A 22,578-nucleotide genomic window follows, 5' to 3' on the forward strand; every position below is an offset into this window, starting at 1 on the left:
AAGAGTAGCTCATGGTGTATTGTCAATGATATATAGGAATTTTTCTAGCAGGGATAAGGAGGTGATTATTCCCTTGTATAAGGCAATGGTCAGGCCACACCTAGAGTACTGTATACAGGCCTGGAGGCCTCATTTCAGGAAGGATGTAGAGCTGCTGGAACGAGTACAGAGAAGGGCAACTAGATTGGTGAATGGGACAAAGGGGTTCTCTTACGAAGAAAGGCTTAAGTTTTGCAAATTACAGTGTCTGGAAACTAGGCACCAGCGGGGTGATCTGATATTGGTGTACAAAGCCTTGAATGGTTTGAGCATGCTCAATGCTGATGGGATTCTTCCTCTAGCTCAGAAAAATCACCTGAGAGGGCATAAATTCAAATTGAGGAAAGACAGATGTAGGATAGATGTGCGGAAATTTGCCTTTAGCCAGCGGGTGGTTGGTGGGTGGAACAGACTTCCATCCCTTGTCGTGGAAGTTGATAGCCTAAATAAGTTTAAGGCTCAGCTGGACAGGTATTTCGAACGAACAGAGGGGTGAAGTGGAAGTGGTTATTTTTATTTATTTATGTTACTTTTTTTTTTTTTTTTTTTTTTTTTTTTTTGGCTGATGCTGCATAAGCTTGCTTTCTTGCATCAAATGCCTCTACTAATGCTAATGCTAATATGTCCCGCAACCAGTCAGCACCAACGAACTTTTATCAGAACCAACTTTTATTCCTTCAGTTGTTTATCAATTTCCGTTTTCTGGAACACCTCTAACGTTAACAAGTATCTTCTTTCATCTCAAATTTCAACCCATGTATAGTACTAAGTTACTATGGTTCTACCTGTAATAATTTTCGTACCTGGGATTTTCACAAAAAAAAAAAAAAAAGTCAAAAAAAAAAAGTCGAATGCACAGATTACTAGTTTTTATAACGAACTTAAGGTGATGTAGTTCGCAGGCCCATAGAAAAGTGGGGGGGGGGGAAGATTAGAAATCTTCATATCCGTGCCCTCGGTTTTTCAAGAAACCTGGCCGATCTTAATATTATAATTTAAGTAATTAAATTATTTTGTTAATAAAGAGCAAAAAATCTATAGATTTAAAATTATAATGATGTTTTACTGTATCTTATTATTTTTTATCTTATTATTATATGTTAAAACTGACTTGTTGCTTTTTAACCCTCATGTGGGGGCAGTCTAGGGTCTCCATTATGTACAATATTTTGCTCCAGGGTCCTCCATAGATCTCGACGCGCCTGCACCTTTCACCAGCTTAACCATAGATATTAAATGTCGAGGCGAGCGTGCTGCTGGGGACCTGTATGTATTTCACGGACTTCTTGGTGCTATTGGAATAAAATTTTCGATTCTTTTTAATTATTATGTCAAAGATTAAGAAAAATCGTTAGCAAACAGATGGTTGTTGTTGAAGCTTTTGCTGTGAGTCCAATAAAATCTTATTGGACACTGATATAACATATTGTTTCGACAACTTTGACAATGCAGCATATGACAGCAGGTATTTTGGGACACGAGTAGAAGGACCAACTCGAATAGAACCCTTGAAGCCTGTTTTGTCCAAGCAGGAGAGGATCGTATAGGTAGAACTGTTTTGCAGAAGTGCACAACTTTCATCTGTAGTGAGCATAAACTAAAGTTGTGCCAGAAATATAGTTCTTTTAATATTATTATAAAATAGGTTCCTTTATTAAAGAAATAAGAGTACCTTCCTTTTAATTGAGTGGAACGCGGCTCCTGCTCTCGTGAGTGCTAAATACGGTTACCTATTGTATTCATAATCGAAATGATTACAATAATTGTAAACTCCTGGCCGGGTAAATCAGGACATTTTCCCATAATACCCTATCGCAAAATATTTAGTAACCGAGGTAGGAATGCCACGTGGTTGTACTTCGTATAAACCGAAATTTATTATTGAATAAGCGGGTGACACTCCGCACTAGTGTAATTGTGAGGTAATTGCCTTCTGTTTTCTTGCTGTTCCGTACCGTTATCTTCAATTGCTTGCCCTTCCCTAAAACCCCCGAGGACACGCCATTAAGGTAATAGCTGCGTCGATAACGAGGTTGCTGGGAACAGGGGTTGCATTCCCCCGCTGCTTACGGTGTCAAGGTCGACGAAAAATTGTCAAGTGTTTCCTATGGTTTCTCCGTGACAATTGCCATTTCAGACACCCTTCGAAAGAACGCAGTTCCGTATTTTTCGTTCAAGATTAGTACATTCATACTATTTCAAATGTTTGCGTTTTGTTATCGTTACTTTTATGAAAAAAAAACCTTACTTCCTTCTTTCTGTGTTTTTGTTGAACCCTGCTTTTTTTTTTTTTTTTTTTAAGAAAAAAAAGTTACTTTTAAGAAAAAAACCTTACTTCCTTCTTTCTTGTGTTTTTTTTGAACCCTGCTTTTTTTTTTTCTCTCGCCACACGGTATTTGTGACCGTGTGGCGAGAGAAATAGTCAATAATTTAAAGGTGAATGTACAGACTACAGTATGCAAAAAAACGCCTAGTAAACATGGGTCCTTAAGTGAATCGTTTTCGAGATATTGCACATTTCTAGTTGGGATCCACCACTGACTTGTTTGTTAGGTTAGGTTATGTTCATTCTCTCCCTTTCCCCTTTCTCTGAGACGTAACAGGCCGGGGCTGCCTTCGGCGGGGAAGGCAGCCCAACAGGCACACTTAGAGAACATGGGCGCTTCGCACATGGAGTACGACAGGTAGGCCCAGAAGCATCATATCTGATGTTGAGGAAAGTGTGTTAGAAAGGACATCCTGTAACATCTGTAAAATCCTGAAACCAAAAATGTATTATCTTATGTTTAATAAAAGCACTCTTAGCAAAGGATTCACAGCTTTTTGCTAAACTAGTGCTCCCATAGTCAGTGGCGGATATTAACAGAAAATGTGCATTATCTCGAAAACGGTTCATTTGAGGTCCGTTGTTCACTGGGACTTTTTTTGCTTATTTTAGTTTGTACTTTTCATCTTTAAATTATTGATCATCATTTTTGAAACGCCCTGTATATGTATAATCCTTTTGCAGAGGGTGAGATAAGTGAAAGGTATATGTAAAATGTTTTCGTAGTATTTTACTGTGAAATCTATACGAAAACTAAAAAGATGTATAATTTGAATTTTTTCGACGCGTTCGCAGTGTGTACAAGATTGTTTTGGTAAAATATAAACCGCTGAGACAGCCCCCATTGAAAGAGGGAGTGCGGTCTGAGGGTGCCTCCCTCGGGACAATTTTTAGAAATTCATGGCACCAAATTTTCGAATTTGTGAAATTACAAAGTCTTAAACAGTAAGGTTCGAGTTTTTTTTTTTTTTTTTTTTTTCTATTTGTTTCTGAGGTTTCCATAAAAAAAATTATTGTATCATTTTGGCCGTTGTTATTACTTTTGCCCGCAGTGTACTAATGAAGTCACCTTTTGGCGCCATTATTTAAAAACAATTTGACATTCAAATTACAAATGTATGGTAAATTGGACAAAACTAATTAATAAAACTACTTTAATAGCTGTATTTATTTATTATTCAAAATGTTTTTATAAAGATTTCCAGAGTAAAAGCATGCTATCATATTGCGATTTCTTTTTTTACTGTTTGTCTGGCTGCATGATGGTCCTAAACAAGTCATGATTTTATTAAGCGTTTTAATTATTAAGCATTAATGAATAATTATTAAGCGTTTTGATTGGCGAACGCTTCAAATAGATGGACCACAAAGTCAAGATGTGCATGTAGCTCAACTCTGCCGACCCAGACCACGCCACTGGTATTAGTAATAATTTTAAAATTTTTATTTTAAAATAAATATTTATTTTTATTTATTTTTAATTTCTGGAACAGCGTTCTGGCAGGAAAAAAGCCATAAATATACTGTATTATTTTGTAAATACAGTATATGTTAGGTTTTATGGGGAAGATTGTCGTAAAAAAACATACCTGGATAACTGTGAAGAACGCATAGGCGAAGTATGTTATATGTATTACATTATGGACGTGGTGTATCTATTGCCACTGGCACTAGCAAATTAATTTCGTATATTAATGATTATCAATATACTATATACCTCATATACATAATGTGTGGTTTGTAGAATAAATAAAGTGTCTGAAAAAAATGGAAATGAAAAGTACACAAGGTACCAGAACTAAGAGAAGTTTAAGGGATAGTAGAAAGCGGAAGTGAAGTAGTGGTCGTTAAACAGGTGAAAGAATTTGAAAAATGTAGTGCAAAAATGAACTGGGACTGAGGAAAGAAAATAAAAAAAAAGAGGAATATATACGTAAATAAATAAATAACACTATATTCAGATATGGGTGGGCAATTTTAGCAAGAGGTCGAATCAGGAAGGGCAAATATGCAAAATTTCAATATAGTAGATGAAAATATGATACATAGCCAGGAAATTTATCAGGGGACTACTCCTGACCATGTATCAGGCACTGCGTTTCAAAACTTGTCTGTTGTATTAGAAAAGGGGGGGAAATATGCGGTCTTTTATCGTAATATTAGAAGACAAAGTAGTCCCTACGCAGTTTAAAAAATGTAAATTAAAATAAATACAAAAGTGTAATGTGGAATATAATACAAATGTATGTGAAATAAGTGCAAAAGGGGTGAAAGGTAATGAAAAAGTATAGACAAGCAAATGATATAGGCAAGGGGAGAAAAGATGTTCAAAAGAAGGCAAAAATAGCGATAGGATTATCGCTATTCGTGATACGTCTATCCTCAATCCTATCGCTATTTTCGCCTCTTTTTTGAACATCTTTTCTCCTCTTCCCTATACCATTTGCTTGTCTATACTTTTTCATTACCTTTCACCCCTTCCGCACTTCACACACATTTGTATTATATTCCACATTACACTTTTGTAAATTTGCATTTATTTAATTTACATTTTTTTACAATTTTATCGTAATACGATGAAGAGCAGTGTCCATTGATTACCACTGTCTTCTCCCACTCAGGCATCGTTTTACCCATTGTAGCAATATCGTAATACTAGAAGACAAAGTAGTCTTCTAGTGTTACGATAAAAGGCCGCATATCCCCTCCCCCTTTTTTTTTTTCTAATGCTACAGACAAGTTTGGAAACGCAGTGCCTGATACATGGTCAGGAGTAGTCCCCTGATGAATTTCCTGGCTATGTATCATAATTTCATCTACTATATTCAGATTTTACATATTTGCCCTCCCATATCTGAATATATTGTTATTTATTTATTTATTTACTTACTTATATATTCCTTTTTTTTTCTCAGCACCAGTTTATTTTTGCACTAGGTTTTTTAAATTCTTTCACCTGTTTAACCACCACTACTTCACTTCCACTTTCTACTATCCCTTAAACTTCTCTTAGTTCTGGAACCTTGTGTACTTTTCATTTCCATTTTCTCAGACACTTTATTTATTCTACAAACCACACATTATTTATATCATTTGTTTCCTCTACTGCTGCACTGCGTGTTTTTGAGCAAAATAACTTTTGTTATTTTCCTTTTTCTGCTTATTTTGCTTCTTAACTGTTATATTTTACTACCACTACATATATACACACACAGAATAAACTTCAACTAAATATGAAAGGAAATAGAAAAACAGAGCAAGGAAAATAAAATTTAAGAAAACTAGTGCAGCAAACATCTGGCTGCAATGCATTATTAGCATTAGTAGAAGCACTTATATAGCATCAACCAATAAAAATAAATAAATAAATAAAAAAATAAATCACTCCCATTTCACCCATCCATTCACTCCAAACGTTTGTCTACTTCTGCCTTGAACTTATTTAACTTGTTCACCTCCACTACAACAAATGGTAGTTTGTTCCAACTATCAACCACCAGCTGGCTAAAGGCAATTTCAGCACATCTATTTACAATTGTCTTTCCTCAATTTTAATTTCTGTCCCCTCATATGAGTAATCTGAGCAAGAGGAAGAATCCCGTCACCATTCAGCTTGTTGAAACCATTCAAGGCTTTATACACCTCAATAAGATCACCTCGCAGGTGCCTAGTCTCCTGACGATGCAAAAGAACTTAAGAGCAACCCTTTGTTCCACTCACCAATCTCGTTGCTCTTCTCTGTACTCATTCCAGCATCTCTATATCCTTCCTAAAATGAGGTCTCCTGACCTGTAATTAGGCAATGACACAAGGGGTAACACCTCCTTATCCCTGATAGCAAAATTTCTGTATATCATTGACAAGACACCATAGAAATAAAAATAAATTTTCTGTTTATACTCCGGCACGACAACCAAGTCAGTAGAGTTTACAATAAATCGTCAATACAAATATTTATCGTATTTAGTAGTCACAGGCTTGAACCCCGGTCCACTCAAGGAACGCGTGCTATGCACTCTCGCTCCTGACCACTCGGCTACGTCAGGCCTAATAGCTACTCTTGCAGCCTGTCTGCACTGCTTGGAAAACTTCATATCTGACTGACTGACTGCACAATTTTCCCCAGGTTCTTTTTATTCTCCACTACCCTCAGTGTAGCACCACACAGTTGGTATCTTACTCTGGGGTTACTGCTACTACCCATTTGCAGTACTTTATATTTTCAATATTAAACTTCAGTTGCCACCTCTCAGCGCATCTGCTAAACTTTTCTAGATCCTGTTGCAGTAGTGTACTGTCATTAACAACCCCACCCCACCAACCTTTATATCATCTGCAAACTTTGACATTAAGCTTGATATACCTTCAACAATATCATGGATAAATATACAAAACAGCAATGGGGCCCAAGACCTAACCCTGTGGGACTCCACTAATAACATTTAGTCGATGAAGAGCAGTGCCCATTGATTACCACTGTCTTCTCCCACTCAGGCATCGTTTTACCCATTGTAGCAACATGCCCTTTAATGCCATACTGCTCCAATTTGTACAGTAGTTTGCCATGTGCAATAGCATCAAAAGCTTTCCTGAAATCCAAGTACAGTATATGATATCAAAATTATTTTTTGCATCCAGTTCCTTTGTGCCCACATAATAGTATCCAATCAAATTTGTCAGACAAGACTTCCCCTTAACAAATCCATGCTGTGTCTGAACTATAACTGCAGTCTCCTGCAGTGCTTCTTTTTAACCAGCGACTCCATTATTTTCCCTGGAACAGAAGTTAAACTAACAGGTCCTTAATCTAACATTACTTGAGCAGAAAAAGGTGGCATGGAAAAGTTGCAGAGCAATAAAAAGTACTGAAACCTATAACAGCTACAAGGTGATCTGTAATAGAGCCACAGAAAAGGTTCGACAGGCAAAGGCAGTTTATGAGAAATCGTTAACAAACAGAGCAAAGAGGGGGGATAAGGAATTCTTCACATATATAAATGCTAAGAAGAGCAGGACAAACCAGATCGGACCTTTACGTAAGGGAAAGGGGATAGTATTAAATACACCAGCTGCCGTTGCAGATGAACTCAACAGTTTTTTGCATCGATATTTACAGAAGAAAAACCATTTGTGGCAATGGGAAATTGTGGGAGCGAAGTTGAAAAATATGTAATTAATGATATTGAAATTTCGCAAGATTATTTAATGAAAAAACTTTCGAGCCTACAGGCCAGTAAGGCTCCTGGAGTTGATGGAATATACGCTATAATCTTAAGGGAGGCGGCAAGTGAGTGCATTGAACCATTGAGGTTAATTATGCGAGCATCACTAGACTCTGGGGAGATTCCCTTGGATTGGAAAAGTTCCAATGTATCTCCCATACATAAGGGTGGAGTGGGAAATTATCGACCTGTGAGTCTGACTTCAGTGGTAGGGAAAATCATGGAGGCAATGATCAAGTGTGGAATTCAGGAACATTTGGATAGAATTGAAATTCTCAAGGATACTCGGCATGGTTTTTGTAAAGGAAAAATCATGTTTAACAAATCTGGTTCGCTATTTTGAAAGGTTCACTCATGAGCTGGACTTAGGGAATGATTTCGACATTGTTTATTTAGATTTCCGCAAAGCTTTTGACTCAGTCCAACATGAGCGGTTGCTTTATAAGCTGGAACAGGTTGGAATCACTGGGAAAATCCTTAGATGAATAGCAGGATGGTTTCAGGGCAGGAGGCAGAGGGTTGTGATAAATGGCTATTCATCAGATGGGTAGATGTAAAAAGTGGGGTTCCATAAGGTTCAGTATTAGGACCGTTGTTGTTTTTAATTTTCATAAACGACATCGATGAAGGGATAGAGGGCGTGATGTCTAAATTTACAGATGATGTTAAAATTGGTAGAGTAGTTAATGATCACTGTCAAGCTGAGCTTCTTCAGAGAGACCTGGATAGACTTCAGGAATGGTCGGAAAAATGGCAACTATGCTTTAATCCAACAAAGTGCAAGGTAATACATCTGGGAAACATTAATCCCAAAATAACTTATTCACTTGGTGGAGTTCAACTAAACCCAGTACTGGAGGAAAGGGGCTTGGGTGTTACGATACGGTCAGACATGAAATTCTCTGAGCATTGTAAACAGGTTGCAAGGAAGGCCCATGGTGTCCTTTCGATGATCTATCGAACTTTTGCAAGTAGAGATAGGTACGTGATAATTCCATTATATAAGGCTTTCGTTAGACCACACTTGGAATACTGTGTTCCAAGTTTGGAGACCGCTCCTAAAGAAAGAATTCGAATATGTGGGTTGCAGAGTTTGGAAACTAGACACCTTAGTGGCGATTTGATTGAGGTGTTTAAGGCTCTGAGAGGCATCAGTAAAATGAATGAGGACGAAATTTCCAAGATTATAAGTGATGCTAGAACTAGGGGACATAAATTCAAGTTACGGTGAGGGGATGTTTCGAGTGGACTGGAGGAAGTTTTATTTTAGCCAGCGAGTTACAAATTACTGGAATATGTTGCCTACATGGGTGGTAGAGGCTTACAGTTTGGGGAAATTCAAAGGTCATCTGGATAGTACCTTCGGGTGAGGGAAGCACATAGGATGGTGGGTTTAATTTCGTTTTCTTTTATTAATTATTAATTTTTTTTATCATTGTTTTATTCAGTTTTTTTTTTTTTTCGGCTGGTTCAGCATAAGCCATAGGCTTTCTTGCACCATTCGGCCATTACTAATACTAGGTCTGTAATTACTCGTGTCACCCCTTGTGATTGGGGACACATTTGCACTTCTCCAGTCCATAGGGATCTCCCCCGAGTCCAGTGGATAATGTTGCTATTATAAGCAACATATTATCCGCTATGATTCTACTTATAATAATTCAAATCAAAAAGTAAAAATAAACAGATGCCAGTGGCATGGCAAACCAGTAGAGCGAAAGATAAACCAGTACATAATAAAGTAAAAAGGGGGAAGGAAAATCAAGTTAAGGGTATTGCAGAAGGAACGCTTCTCAAATAATACAGAAAACCATTTAATAAAATACCAAATAACATAAATTTACAAAATGCCAATTAATTTAAATTTAGCGGCGGCAGGAAGATAGCACCAGGTCCAACTTACGTGAAATATCATTAAAATCGTGGACGAAAACCAACTACAGCGTGACCAGCGGAATGAAATAAAAATTAAATGCCATAAAATATTGACCATTATGCCCCATCTCGTAATGGGACAGCCAGGATAGGAGGGATTATGCTATTAAGAAGTACATAAAATCTAAGGTACTGCATCCAGTTGATGTGGGTGGCCAGTAGTGTTCAGTCAGTTTGGTGTGATATAAGCACTGTGAAAGGGAAGATGCGGAGTGTGTTGTAGGCCTAATGACTCTGATGATTACAACGAACAAGTGTGCAGAGAAATAGAATGGGTAGCAAATCAGAATGTCTTATATTGGGAGATTTTAGCTTTCCATATGTTGACTGGAACTTGTGGGTTGATTACTCAAAGACTAGCAGGACTTTGGTGGATTGATTGGATGACTGGTTACTATAGTAGCAAGTTAGAGAGGCAACAAGAGGAAGTAATATTCTCGATGTGATTATCAGCAATGATTATTTATGCATTAAGAATCTGCAGATAAAAGAACCACTAGGTGGCAGTGATCAGTGTACTGATGTGAAAAAGACCTAGGGGTAATTGCGCCGTCGGAAATGAAGTTTTCTGAGCAGTGCAGATAGATAAGTTGCCAGATCGGGTCATTGGGTATTCTCATCGATACACGAGAATCTTATTTACAAGGATTTTGCTAGCAGGGTAAGGAGATGATTATCCCTTTGTATAAGGCAATGGTTGAGCCACACCTTGAGAAGGTGTTGAAACATCATTTTAGGAAAGATCTAGAGTTGCTAGAGCGTGCACAGAGAAGGGCAACGAGATTGGTGAGAGGTAACAAACGTGGTGTTCTTGCCATGAATTCTGAAATTTCAGCATCTGGAGGCTAGTTACCTGTGAGGTAATCTGATTGAGGTGTATAATGTCTTGAATGGTTTGAGCAGGCTCAATTCTGGTGGTATTCTATCACTTGTTTGGATTGCGAACCTGAGGAGACAAACTCAAATTGAGGATAGAATTCTAGAATAGATGTGCGGAAGTTTGCCTTTATCCAGCGGGTAGCTGATTGCTGGAACAGGCTTCCATCTGTCGTTTTGGAAGTTGATAGCTTAAGTAAATTCAAAGGAGAAGTGGACCAACTTTTGGAGTGAATGGATGGGTGAAATGGGAAATGATTTTTTTTTTTTTTTTTTTTTGATGCCCCATAAGCTTGCTTTCTTGCATCATAAGCCTCTGCTAACGCTAATCGATGTAGGCTGTGTACAAGTTGTCCCGCTTCTTTGTAGACTTGTTCTATAACTGTGGCTTCGATGGTTAATTGTTCCTTGCATCCGTTGTGCTGTTCGGCTATGATGTTCTGGCTCTCCAGGGTGTCTGTTGTTATGCAGCTGGTTAGGATTTTTTACATCGTTGGGAGAGAGGTGATCAGCCTGTATTTTTTGTATCTTGTCTTTCTACTTGGAATAAGCTGAAGATTTGTCTACAGGGCAATTGATAGGTACAATAAACAACAGAGAATTGATGACAGGCTTCGGTCCGACCGTCCAAGAACTGTGAGGACCCCATCAAGGCGGCGGAGAACAGAATTCGTAGGAATCCCATACGAAAACAGAAAATCATGTCCAGAGAAATGGGAATATCACCAAGATAGATGCCACGCATAATCAAAAGTAATCTAGGGATGAGTGCCTACCGCAGGATAAGAGGACTGTTCCTAACTCCAGCTCTGATGGAACGGAGGCAGAAAAGATCCGAGGCATTGCAGCGTCGGTACGCGAATGGTAAGCATCGATAGATATTCTTCACAGATGAAAAGATTTTTACTATTGAGGAGAGTTACAACCGTCAAAATGACAAGGTGTATGTCCATACTCTGCAGAGGCATGTCAGGCCGTTAAAAGGGTTGAAAGGGGTCGTCATCCAGCATCAGTGATGATTTGGTGGGAGTCTCCTACGCAGGTGTAACAAAGATGCGTTTTTGTGTTCAGGGGTGAAAACCAGTCCAAGGGTGTACCTGAATGATATTCTGGAGCCGCATGTGAGACCCCTCAATCAGACTCTCTTCAATGGTCAGCACTGGATCTTCCAACAGGACTCAGCGCCTGCCCACAAGGCAAAGATCACTAAACGTGGCTGACAGAGAATGTGCCCGAGTTCATCAAGCATGACGAATGGCCTCCTGCCAGCCTAGATCTAATCCACTTTATTACCGCTGTGGGCTATTTTGGAAGGGGTGGTCTGTAGCAAAAGGCATGCCACATTGGAGAGTCTGAAGAGAACACTGGAGTATGCTGTGGCCAATTTCCCGCTGGATGTTGTGCGTACTTCTGTTGATGAATGGCCAGAACATTTAAGGTCTTGCGTAAAAAACAAGGGGCGCGGGCATTTTGAATGAGTGTTGTGTTGCTTCACTTGTTGGGTGTTCAAGAATAAACCCACAGTTTTGAGTTCCTCTGTCTTTTTATTTTGTGGCTACATGCAGTAACACACATAACAGCATTTATGGCAATACTGTGTTTATCCTACTCTTAATATCATTAGTGCCAATGTGTAAACCAATATCGCCTGTTGTATGCTTGAAAGATATATATGCTTTACGTCATCTAATTTTCCCCTGGCAGACATGCCTTCATCCTATTCCACCTATTCGTCTTGCACAACATGCTTTCCTGACAATAAAAACCACTTCTGTGACCATCGCATTATGTGTTGTTGCTGTGTATTGCTGCTGTGTTATCTGATGCACAAGTATGAGCTATGGTGTTGAGTTGGACAGATAAGAATTTGATGCCCCCCTCCAATTTTATTTCCTTCGAAGGCATGTACCGTATTCCTCAAGCTCTCATAAAGAGTTGGTGTCTAATTTGTACACACTCTTTGCACCTAGCACACACACAAAGACATCCTCCTTGGTTGGGTCTTGCCCTGTTCCAGAAAGACTGTAAAGATTTCACAAGTTGCACATTTTTTTAGATTGTGATGCTTCGGAGAATCGCTCCCTTCGGTTTTCCCCCGAGCCACATCACTACCGTTGCTTTGCTGCTGTAGTCTGCGGCATGATCTTTATTGCAATCAGCGAAAATAAGTAAAATTTACATGTATGCCTGATGCAATGCCCATAACAGCAAAAATGCTAGGGGTTTAACATAGAAACGAACTAAAACTCTAACAACAAAAAAATAAGTTGTAAACACATGAAAACAGATTTTTTTTTATTATTTTTTTTACAATATCAACAAACCAATCAAGGAAAAATAGTGACAGTCACTCGCTTGAAGATGAGAGCTGCTCCCTGATGATACGTCTTCTGTAGGCTTTGTCCTCAATGAATTTCTTGTAGTCAGCATCCATATCTTGGACGTTTTGGAGCATCTCCATTGGCAGGAATCTGTCGACCTTCCTGAGCCTCCACGCCACGGACTGTAAAGAAGGAAGGGCCCTTAAGGATATGGGGGGGGGGGGTCTCCAGCCTCAAATCTGCCAAAAACTTGGCGTGTGATTTCACCCACTATCATTTTAATGGTGACGAGTAAGCGGAGGGTGAAGATCCGTTCTGAGACTTTTCTGTAGTTTAGAAGTTTGGTCATTTCTGAAGTATGCGTGATTAAAATTGATTAACATTGAAAATTAATTTAATGATTACTACACTAAGCGAATAGATTACTGAATGCAGTGATACGTATTATGCTAGTTTTATCTTATAACTATCAAGTTCAGTATATACGTTACGCTATGCCGTAACGATTGTTATGTTAAATTATTTATAGCCTTGCGAAAAAGTAAGAATTCCTTAGATAAACACATGATAGAATAGCTTCGAGATACTTATTTGTCACAATTAACCCTACTGTTCCTCTGCACTACTCGTTACGTGCAGCGATATTCGCGCTAAAACATCGAGTAGTCTATCTTTATCGTGTTAATCTCTCTCTCTCTCTGTCTGTCCGTACTCCTATATAGACATACAGTATGAAGATGTACATTTCAGCGTGTTCCGTTATCAAATAATCTTGAAAAACTTTTTTTTTTTTTTTTTTTTTTTAAGAACGGGGCTGTGGGAACGGATACTAGGCATCTGGGTTAATTTATTTACATCATATTTAGTACAATCCCAAGGAATAGTCTAAAGCAAAGGTTCCCACACTTTTGGGTGCGCCTCACGTAAAAGCCTGGTTTCTTGGGGAGGCATGTTGTTTTCATGAAGCACTTTTTTTTTTTAACGAAATTTGAACAAATCATCCCACTAATTTGGTAAGAATCGTTTTTGTTTATTTCTTATTTTATTGTTTATTGGTATTATTTTATTTCTTTGAGGCGAAATGTATTGAGTGTACATATTAATTTATAAAAGTATGTATATTCATAGCCAAATTTTAGATCAAATCTGTTTATCTGCACTTGTTCTGGAATTTTTGTGGGCGCGTGGAATTTATAAAAAAATTCAAAAGGGTTCAAGGTATAAAAGTTTGGGAACCCCTCTACACTTATTACCCACTGAAGATTTTCTTTGGAAGTACTGATTGCAGTAAAATTAATCAGAGCCTGTGGCAGTACGTTGATCTGAAGGAATGCAGATTGATTGATTTTAAAATAAAGTAACGCGATGTTGTAAATGTGGAATATAAATGTATTTAGTAGCCGTTTTATTCATACATGGTAGCAGGTTTTAGTAGGCTAACCCCGTTAGCGAGCACACCAAATCAACTCCAATAACAGGCACTGGGACTGGGTAACTTTATGACAATTTTTTTTTTTTTTAATGGGGCACAATTTAGTTTAAAACGGGAAACTTAAATTTTATTCTGTGTAATATAATCAAAGAAACATTACAAACAATAATTTTAGTATAAAATATAAACACTAAACAGGCGATTGCGTTATGACCAAATCCAGAAAAACTCTTTCAACGAACATGGTGTCGCAAAGAAATTTTAAGCTACATTTTTCCAAACAATTAGTGATGTATATGGGAAACGAATAAGCTGGCTCAAAGATTTTTGGCACCGTTAGTCAGCTTTACTTTGGCGCTCGCGCTCCCAATAAACTAAAAGGTTTTTGAGTTCAGAAATAAAATAAAGTTTTCGATATAATTTTATTTCATTCAGTTCATTTTATTATTAAAATCTTAAATTAATATATATATATTTTTTCATTTTAACTTTAATAAACAAATAGCATTTATTAATATTACGTACTCGTTAAAAATTTTGCCTTCAATGAATTAACTCTTATTGACCAAATCTTTGGATCGTTTTATCCAGCCTTGAGCAAAAGCAGTTTTTGTTGATAAGGTTGCTAAATCCGTCAAACAGGCCTTGTGTCATCGTGGAACTGAGGTAAGTTAGGCAATCTAGTTAACGAACCTGACCTAACTTCATCTTTGAAAAGTTCCGTTCTGCGATGCCAACAACAATTCTGAGCCACACTCAAGGATCTGCCAATTCTTAAAATTTTACTTCGTATAAATTGATGCCATAAGTGTATTTGTGATCACCATCTGTAAGAGGAATTTCCTAAAGTCCGTCGATCCTCACGTGTGTGGAATAAAGAACAGTTGACAGTTGAACAAACTACCACGTGGTGTTGTTGAAGCGGGTGGTTTGAAGAACTTTGTGGAAAGATCAGACATATTATTATAAGGGATGGACAGAGGAAGAAGTTAAATAGTATAGCCATTGGAATTAATCTTAAACTGAAGCATGTATTTCAGTGACTGGATTGCGTTGTAGGAAAAAAAAAAAGTGGATTCTAAAATTACATTCTCCACTTCGCTTTAATTACAAACATGTTTCTTCCGGGCGAATTCGTTTGTATTTAAAATTAGTATCCATTCTGTAAGTTTTAGGGCTTTCGATTTATTTTGAAAGCAGCGAAATAACAGGTGATGTATTCAGACTAACTAACAGTTACTTTCAATTACAAGCCTTACGTTATGGTTACGTTTAATTCTCTCAAGTACCGGATGCTCAGACAGCAGATAAGTTTACTTGAATACATTTTTCTTAACGGTCAATTGCAGTTAGAAAAAAAATAATAAAAAAATAAATTAATTAATTAATTAAATAATAATAATAACAATGAAATAAATTGGCTGCACTAGAGTGTAAACTGAAGGCAGAGTGCGTGAAGAAAAAAAAAAATTAAAAAGTTAAGTAAATAAATAATGATAAATAATTAAATTGGCCACTCTAGTGGGAACTCAAGGCAGAGCGCGTGAAGAATTAAATAAATAAAAATAATTTTATAAAATAAAAAACAAAATATTAAAATAAATAGATTAAATGAATAAATAAACTAGCTGCACTAGAGTGGGAACTCCAGACAGAGAACGTGAAAAAAAAAAAAAAAAAAAAAAAGAAGAAGAAAGTGGTGGCAGGCGAATATGGAACCGTTGAGTCACTGAAGAGGTATTGTTAGGTGCAGTAACAACAACGTAGCTCTGCTTTCTGCGCTCAAAGACTTGGAATGCCTTTAGCTTGTCAGGTGTTTGGAGTAGAGGCTTTGGTTGCTGTTCCGAGATACCTGGCAGCCTGCAGCAGAGTCCTTAAGTCGTCGTACAATCTGCATTCGAAAAGAAGATGTTTCCAATTTTCTACTCTAAGTGTAGTACCACCCAGTTGATACGGTACTCCGGGGTTACTGCTACCCATATGCAGTACTTTACATTTGTCAATGTTAAACTTCAGTCGCCACCTCTCAGCCCATTTCCTCAACTTTTCCAGATCTTGTTGCAGTAGCATACTGTCATTAACAACACTGCCAACCTTCGTATCGTCTGCAAACTTAGACATTAACCCTGATATACCTTTATCAATATCAGTATTCGGTATTTGATAAATACCGAAAACAACAATGGGCCCAACACCGAACCCTGGGGGACTCCACTAATAACATTAGTCCACGAAGAGCAGTGTCCATTGATTACCACTCTCTGTCTTCCCCCATTCAACCATCCCTTTATCTATAGCAGAAATTTGCCTCCAATGCCACACTGCTCCAATTTGTGCAGCAGTCTCCCATGTGCAACAGTATCAAAAGCCTTTCTAAGATCCAAATATATGATATCAGAGTTATTCCCTGCATCCAGTTCTTTTGGATACATTATAGTATCCAATAAAATTGGTCAGACAAGACTTCCCCTTAACAACCATGCTGTGTCCGAGCTATAACTGAACTCTTGTCTAGATGATCCTGCAATGCTTCTTTAACCAGTGCCTCCATTAATTTCCCTGGAACAGAACTTAAAGTAACAGGTCTATAATTACTTTTGTCGCCCTTTGATCCTCCTTTGTGAATGGGGGTCACATTTGCACATCTCCAGTCCATGGGTACCTCCTCTGAATCCAAGGAAGCTCTCATAATTATGGCTATGGGTTTGCTTGTTTCATTTGCTGCCTCCTTTAATATAACTGGATAGATCCCATCCACCCCGAGTGCCTTTTTTATGTTTATCTTCAACAATTTCTCCTCCACTTCCTCAAAACAGTTTTCAAAACAGGGCCGCGTTTTGAAACACTTATGCTTAAAAACCGTAAAGCTTCTTCGTCTGAGCAGAAAAGAGAATGAGAAGAACATACAGGACTGGTAGCAAGTGCAGTAACAGTCAGAAGACGCCTCTTCAAAAATGGACCTATAGCCCGTCGTCCTAAGAAGAAGTCCCTCCTCACACAAAAAATAAAAAAGGCCCGATTAATTCGGTGTAAGGAGCATGTCAAATGGACCCACCCCCGAGCAGTGGAAGTCAGTTATTTTCTCGGATGAGAAGAAATTCAACCTGCATGTCTGTGATCGGAGACAAACGATTCGCCGTAGACGTGGTGAAGAATACCATCCAGACTGTATGGTGTCTACAGTGAGAGTACCTACCAGCCAAATTATATGGGGATGCATTTCGTATCACCTGCAGTTTATGAAAGGTTCTGTCTGGCTATATTGAAATGCAAATTCCTGCCAACCATTAGAGACCATTTCAACCTGCCAAGTAAGTGTATATTTCAGTACGACTCTGCTCCTTGTAACTACGAAAAGTAGACACTTCTGTAGTTACTTTAGCTTTATTTCTGCATTAGAGGTTCGAAAGTAATGTGTTTACATTTGTTACAGTTGCAAAAAATGGTTGGAAGAAGTCCATTACAAATCCTAGCTGGCCGGACCTGAATCCTATAGAGAACTGTTGGCATCGTGTGGAATCTGCAGTTGCCAAAAAGAAACCAAAGATACTTCTTGGAAGCCATAATTCGTGTTTGGAACGACGAACTATCAGTTGATTATCTTCAGAAATTGATCTTGTCAGTGTCTTGATGGTGTGCTGCTGACATCAGGGCCAGAGGCTGTTCAACTAAATATTAGTTTGCACCTGGCGAACTTTCCATTTTGTTTTCCATTTAAAATGATAAACAAGCAAATTCTGATAATATTTCAGCCATAATTGTCGTGTTTACCAAAACTGTTGTATAAAAGTTGCAAATGCTCATTTTGGAATATTTTGAGAGCACCTGTCAAATATTACTTAGCTTTCCCTTAACTATTAATAAATATCTTTTGTTTATATTTCTATTTGTGATGCTAGTCATTAATTGTCTGTAATTCTGCCCAGACACGATAGGATGGATTATATGTTAAAAGCCTTGTGGATTAACTCAAGACTTGAAGGACTCTGCAAGGCTTTAGGGGGAAATTTCTATCAGCATGGCCCACACTTGCAGATAGAATGAATTTGTTTTGTAGAGACGGGATACACTTAAGATACACTTAAAATACGGGATACACTTAAGATACACTTAAAATACGGGATACACATTAAATACTCATGTATCACGCCGCAGTTCTTTGAGATTCGACGGAGTTGTAGGCTGAGCGGGACTGAGCGGGCCACTGCAGCAAAAAAAAGTCATTGTCATATTCCTGGAACTATTCCATAGTGATTGGGACTTTATGCACCGGCGCATTATCTTGCTGAGGTTACCCTCAGCAAGATAATGCGCCATCTGACTGAGGATAAACTGCCAACATGAACGGATGCACTTGATCAGCAACGATGTGGCATTGAGACGTGAATCAATGGACCCAACGTGTGCCAAGAAAACATTCCCCACACCGAAACACTGCCCCCACCACCTTGCACTAGTCGTCGGACATGACAGGTCCATGGATTCATGTTGTCTTCGCCAAATTCTGAGCCTTCCATCAACATGATAAGGAGGTGATTATTCCCTTGTATAAGGCAATGGTCAGGCCACACCTTGAGTACTCTATACAAGTCTGGAGGCCTCATTTCAAGAAGGATATAGAGCTGCTGGAATGAGTACAGAGAAGGGCAACAAGATTAGTGAATGGAACAAAGGGTTGCTCTTACGAAGAAAGACTTAAGTTTTGCAAATTACAGTGTCTGGAGACTAGGCACCGGCGAGGTGATCTGATAGAGGTGTATAAAGACTTGAATGGTTTGAGCGTGCCCAATGCTGATGGGATTCCTCCTCTTGCTCAGAATAATCACCTGAGAGGGCATAAATTCAGATTGAGGAAAGACAGATGTAGAATAGATGTGCGGAAATTTGCCTTTAGCCAGCGGGTAGTTGGTTGGTGGAACAGACTTCCATCCCTTGTTGTGGAAGTTGATAGCCTAAATAAATTTAAGGCTCAGCTGGACAGGTATTTTGAACGAACGGAGGGGTGAAATGGAAGTGTTTTTTTTTTTTTTTTTTTTATGGCTGATGCTGCATAAGCTTGCTTTCTTGCATCATATGCCTCTACTGATGCTAATGATGCACCAGGAACTTCGCTCGTCAGACCAAGCAACTGTTTTCCAATCCTCGATAGTCCAGTGCTGGTGTTGCTGTGCCCACAGGAGGCATGCTCTTTTGTTCTTCATTGATAACAAAAGTGATGTGGTCGTCGGCTGTTGTAGCCCATTCGCGACAAAGTGCGACTAGTGGTCCGTTGCGATGTTTTGTTCTGTGCACCAAGGTTATATGGGCCTCTGCTGCACCTACAAACCTCAAGCAGGTGTACACCGCTGAATACTGGTTACTGAAATGGGCCAAAAACAAGCTTCGGCTACTTCCCGCTACCACAACCACCATGATGGCACAAGCACTCGACATCCCGAGGATGAAGTTCCTGATCGTGGAAAAGAGGATGGTCTTCACAGCCAAACTCATCATGGGCCAGATATCATCTCCAAATATTTGGAACGCTTGCTCTTGGAGGATTCCACAGCCAAGCCTAAGGTCGGCACCAGCACCCATGGCTCACCACAACAGGCTTGTACTCGCTGAGAGATTTCTTCCCAAGCAGATGCTCGCTGCCCTCAATCGTGTGGACGCCGACATCGACAGCATAATAAGTAACGAGAATTACAGACACAACTTTATCAAAGCCCTTGAACCCTGATATATTGCCAAATTGTATTTATTTCTAGCTCTGCGTTTTTATGCTCTATTTGTAATTTGTGATCGGCATTTTGTAGCCTTTTGTATTTGTACGCCGTACTTATCTTTTCCCTAACTGCTATATGTGAACCCCTGGCGCTCGTCGCCGTGATGGGATATTGTGCTGTAACTCTACTTCACAATAAAGATTTATTTATTTATTTATATTCTGTCGTGATGTGCGACATTGTGGCACGTCTATTTGCTTGCACAATTGTAGCCCTCCTCCTCTGACCTCTCACATCAACAAGCGATTTTCTTCCACAGGAGTGCCGTTGAGAGGATGTTTTCTGTTCGTTGCACCATTCTCGATACACCCTTGAAACTGTGGTGCGTGAAAAGTTCAGGAGAACTGCCGTTTCAGAGATGCTTTGTCCAGCCTGTCTTGCACCTTCTACCATGCCACGTTCGAAGTTCGTTAGATCACTCCTTTTCTCCATTCTTGCTACGTTTTGTACGCTTAACTTATACTAGAAAGGTTGTTTTGCTGCATTTATCCACAGCTGTGATCATGTGACTTGCAGTGTTGTGGGAAAAACCATTTGTGTGCACAGTAGGGGTGTACCTAATAAAGTGGTAGCACAGTGTATATGTATATTCTTCTTGAAAAGTTAGTGAATAAAATTGAAGATAATAAAAAAATTAACGTAACTTCAATTCAGCATTAAAATCCGTTTATAAAATAAAAAAATATATGCACAGAAATTCCCAACTGTGTTCAGCAACATCAGTCTTTTCCAAATAGTTCTTAAATTTTCTCAAATATTTTGCAGCTGCCGGAAAAGCATCTCATGTTGTTGTTTGAAATCAACATGAAACTAGTTGGGTATGTGTAATAGTACACGCCCTTTGAGTGTGCCGTGGTTCAAGCCTTCGTGACTGCTAAATACGGTTAACACTTGTATTCACGAATTATTGTAAACTCGTGGTCGTGCCGAAGTATAAAAAAGAACTTCAGGCGCATTATCAAATAACAGAATTCTAAATAAAGAAGTGTTTACTAAAAGCTCGCATGTCAGTGATGTTTTCACATTATTCGGTACTCGTGAGGTCGGATTTGTGTATCCTAGTTTTGCGGGTATAGCAGGTGCAGAAAATATGGAGTAACTTGCCGACATGAAATTTTGATACACAGGTCCAGAACAGTATTCTAAAGTCCTGCACTGCAATCCTCAAAGGGAGCGTAGCAATTTTTCGAATTCCATACCCCTAGAACTCACTGCTTTGGAATCGCAATTAGTTCTAAAAGCTTCCAATAGATCAACGAAACATCTATAAAGTTTTAACTAATAACAAGGCCTGACGTAGCCCAGTGGTCAGGAGCGAGAGTGCATAGTACGCGTTCCTTGAGTGGGCCGGAGTTCAAGCCCGTGACTACTAAATACGATAAATATTTGTATTGACTATTTATTGTAAACTCTACTGACTTGGTTTGAATAGAACTAATTGCTACTATGGAATCGCAATTAGTTCTAAAAGCTTCCAATGGATCAATGAAACATCTATAAAGCTTTAATCTGACCTTTCCTTGTAGAGTAATGCTCGAATATCCAAAAAAAAAAAAAAAAAAAAATCCTTCGATTTATACACAGAACTCAATTTTTATTAAAAAAAAAAAAAAAAAGCCGAATTTCTATTCGGTTGATTTTAATGAAATATGGAATGATACACAGTTCTTCCTAAAACGTATCAAAGGTCAAATCTCATCGAACACTTTTGACTGGTCTGGTTACGGGTGGACGTGACAATTGCAAACGCTTCTGAAAATTTACGCAGTAAAAAGCGAGTTTGAATTTTGATTTTACAAAATTATTCACAACGTTCCCTGAGAGTAGAATAACGAGTAGTGATGACATTCGGAATGTCCGTGCCGAGAGAAAACTAATCGAGATGTAGATGGCTTAAATCTATTAATTGCTGTACTAATCATTCAGTTTGAGTATACGCGAATGATTTGTCATAATCGATTTTAACTTCTCGATATGTGCCCCCTAGTATTTAGTGATTACTCATCGTTCTAATGATGTGAGTACAATCGAATGAATCGATTATGCCCATCGCTAGTTTTATTGCATCAATCGGCATTCTCTTTCTCTCAGATAATACCGGAAAAAGTAGTTTCTTTGAGTGATGAATTAATAGATAGAATTCGTCCAGTGTACTTCATCAAGAAACTTATGTTTATACACGTAGGAATCTGTAGACTGTGTCGTGCACATAAATTGGAAATCAAATCTTATACAATTGAAATTGATTCGAGTCGAGCATTAAATGGCGAATGCGAATAATTGGAAGACTAATTCTTATTAAATGACGAAGCATTTATAACACGAATTACATTAAATTAATAACAGTGGTTATCCTCCTCAAGTATTCTTGACTCGGGATTCAGTGCGCGTATTTTATTGCTGGAGACTTCAGTAGTCGTAAAACGTTTTTACATTTCAATGATCGAGTGTCAGAAAGGATTCCCACGTGTAGAAGCAGAGACGATGTAACGTTGTGCTAAACTGATTACGGGGATTTATGAGATGATTACTCAGTTCCCACGAAGCAGCTCTGCCGTCGTGGTTTTTCTCTTTGAGGATCGCTTTTAGTGGAACCGCAGATTTGTTGGCGCTTGTGTGGTAGCCCACCCCAGTGCAGCTTTTATCACCTGTTGCACTC

At 38.5% G+C, this 22,578-nt stretch overlaps 1 protein-coding gene across 1 annotated transcript in view; it reads left to right on the top strand.

Annotated features, from left to right (window-relative positions):
- LOC150080022 (uncharacterized) overlaps nt 1-22,578 on the top strand; it is a 219,187-nt gene that overhangs the window by 50,671 nt on the left and 145,938 nt on the right. The window contains exons 2-3 of the mRNA XM_090383335.1: nt 3,911-3,984; nt 20,685-20,737. Coding sequence (XP_090239461.1) covers nt 3,911-3,984; nt 20,685-20,737 — 127 coding nt within the window. The remainder of the gene's footprint in view (nt 1-3,910; nt 3,985-20,684; nt 20,738-22,578) is intronic.

This window comes from Mastigoproctus giganteus, chromosome 10 (genome assembly GCF_048544385.1).
Source record: "Mastigoproctus giganteus isolate SK-2022 chromosome 10, ASM4854438v1, whole genome shotgun sequence".
Taxonomy (NCBI): domain Eukaryota; kingdom Metazoa; phylum Arthropoda; class Arachnida; order Uropygi; family Thelyphonidae; genus Mastigoproctus; species Mastigoproctus giganteus.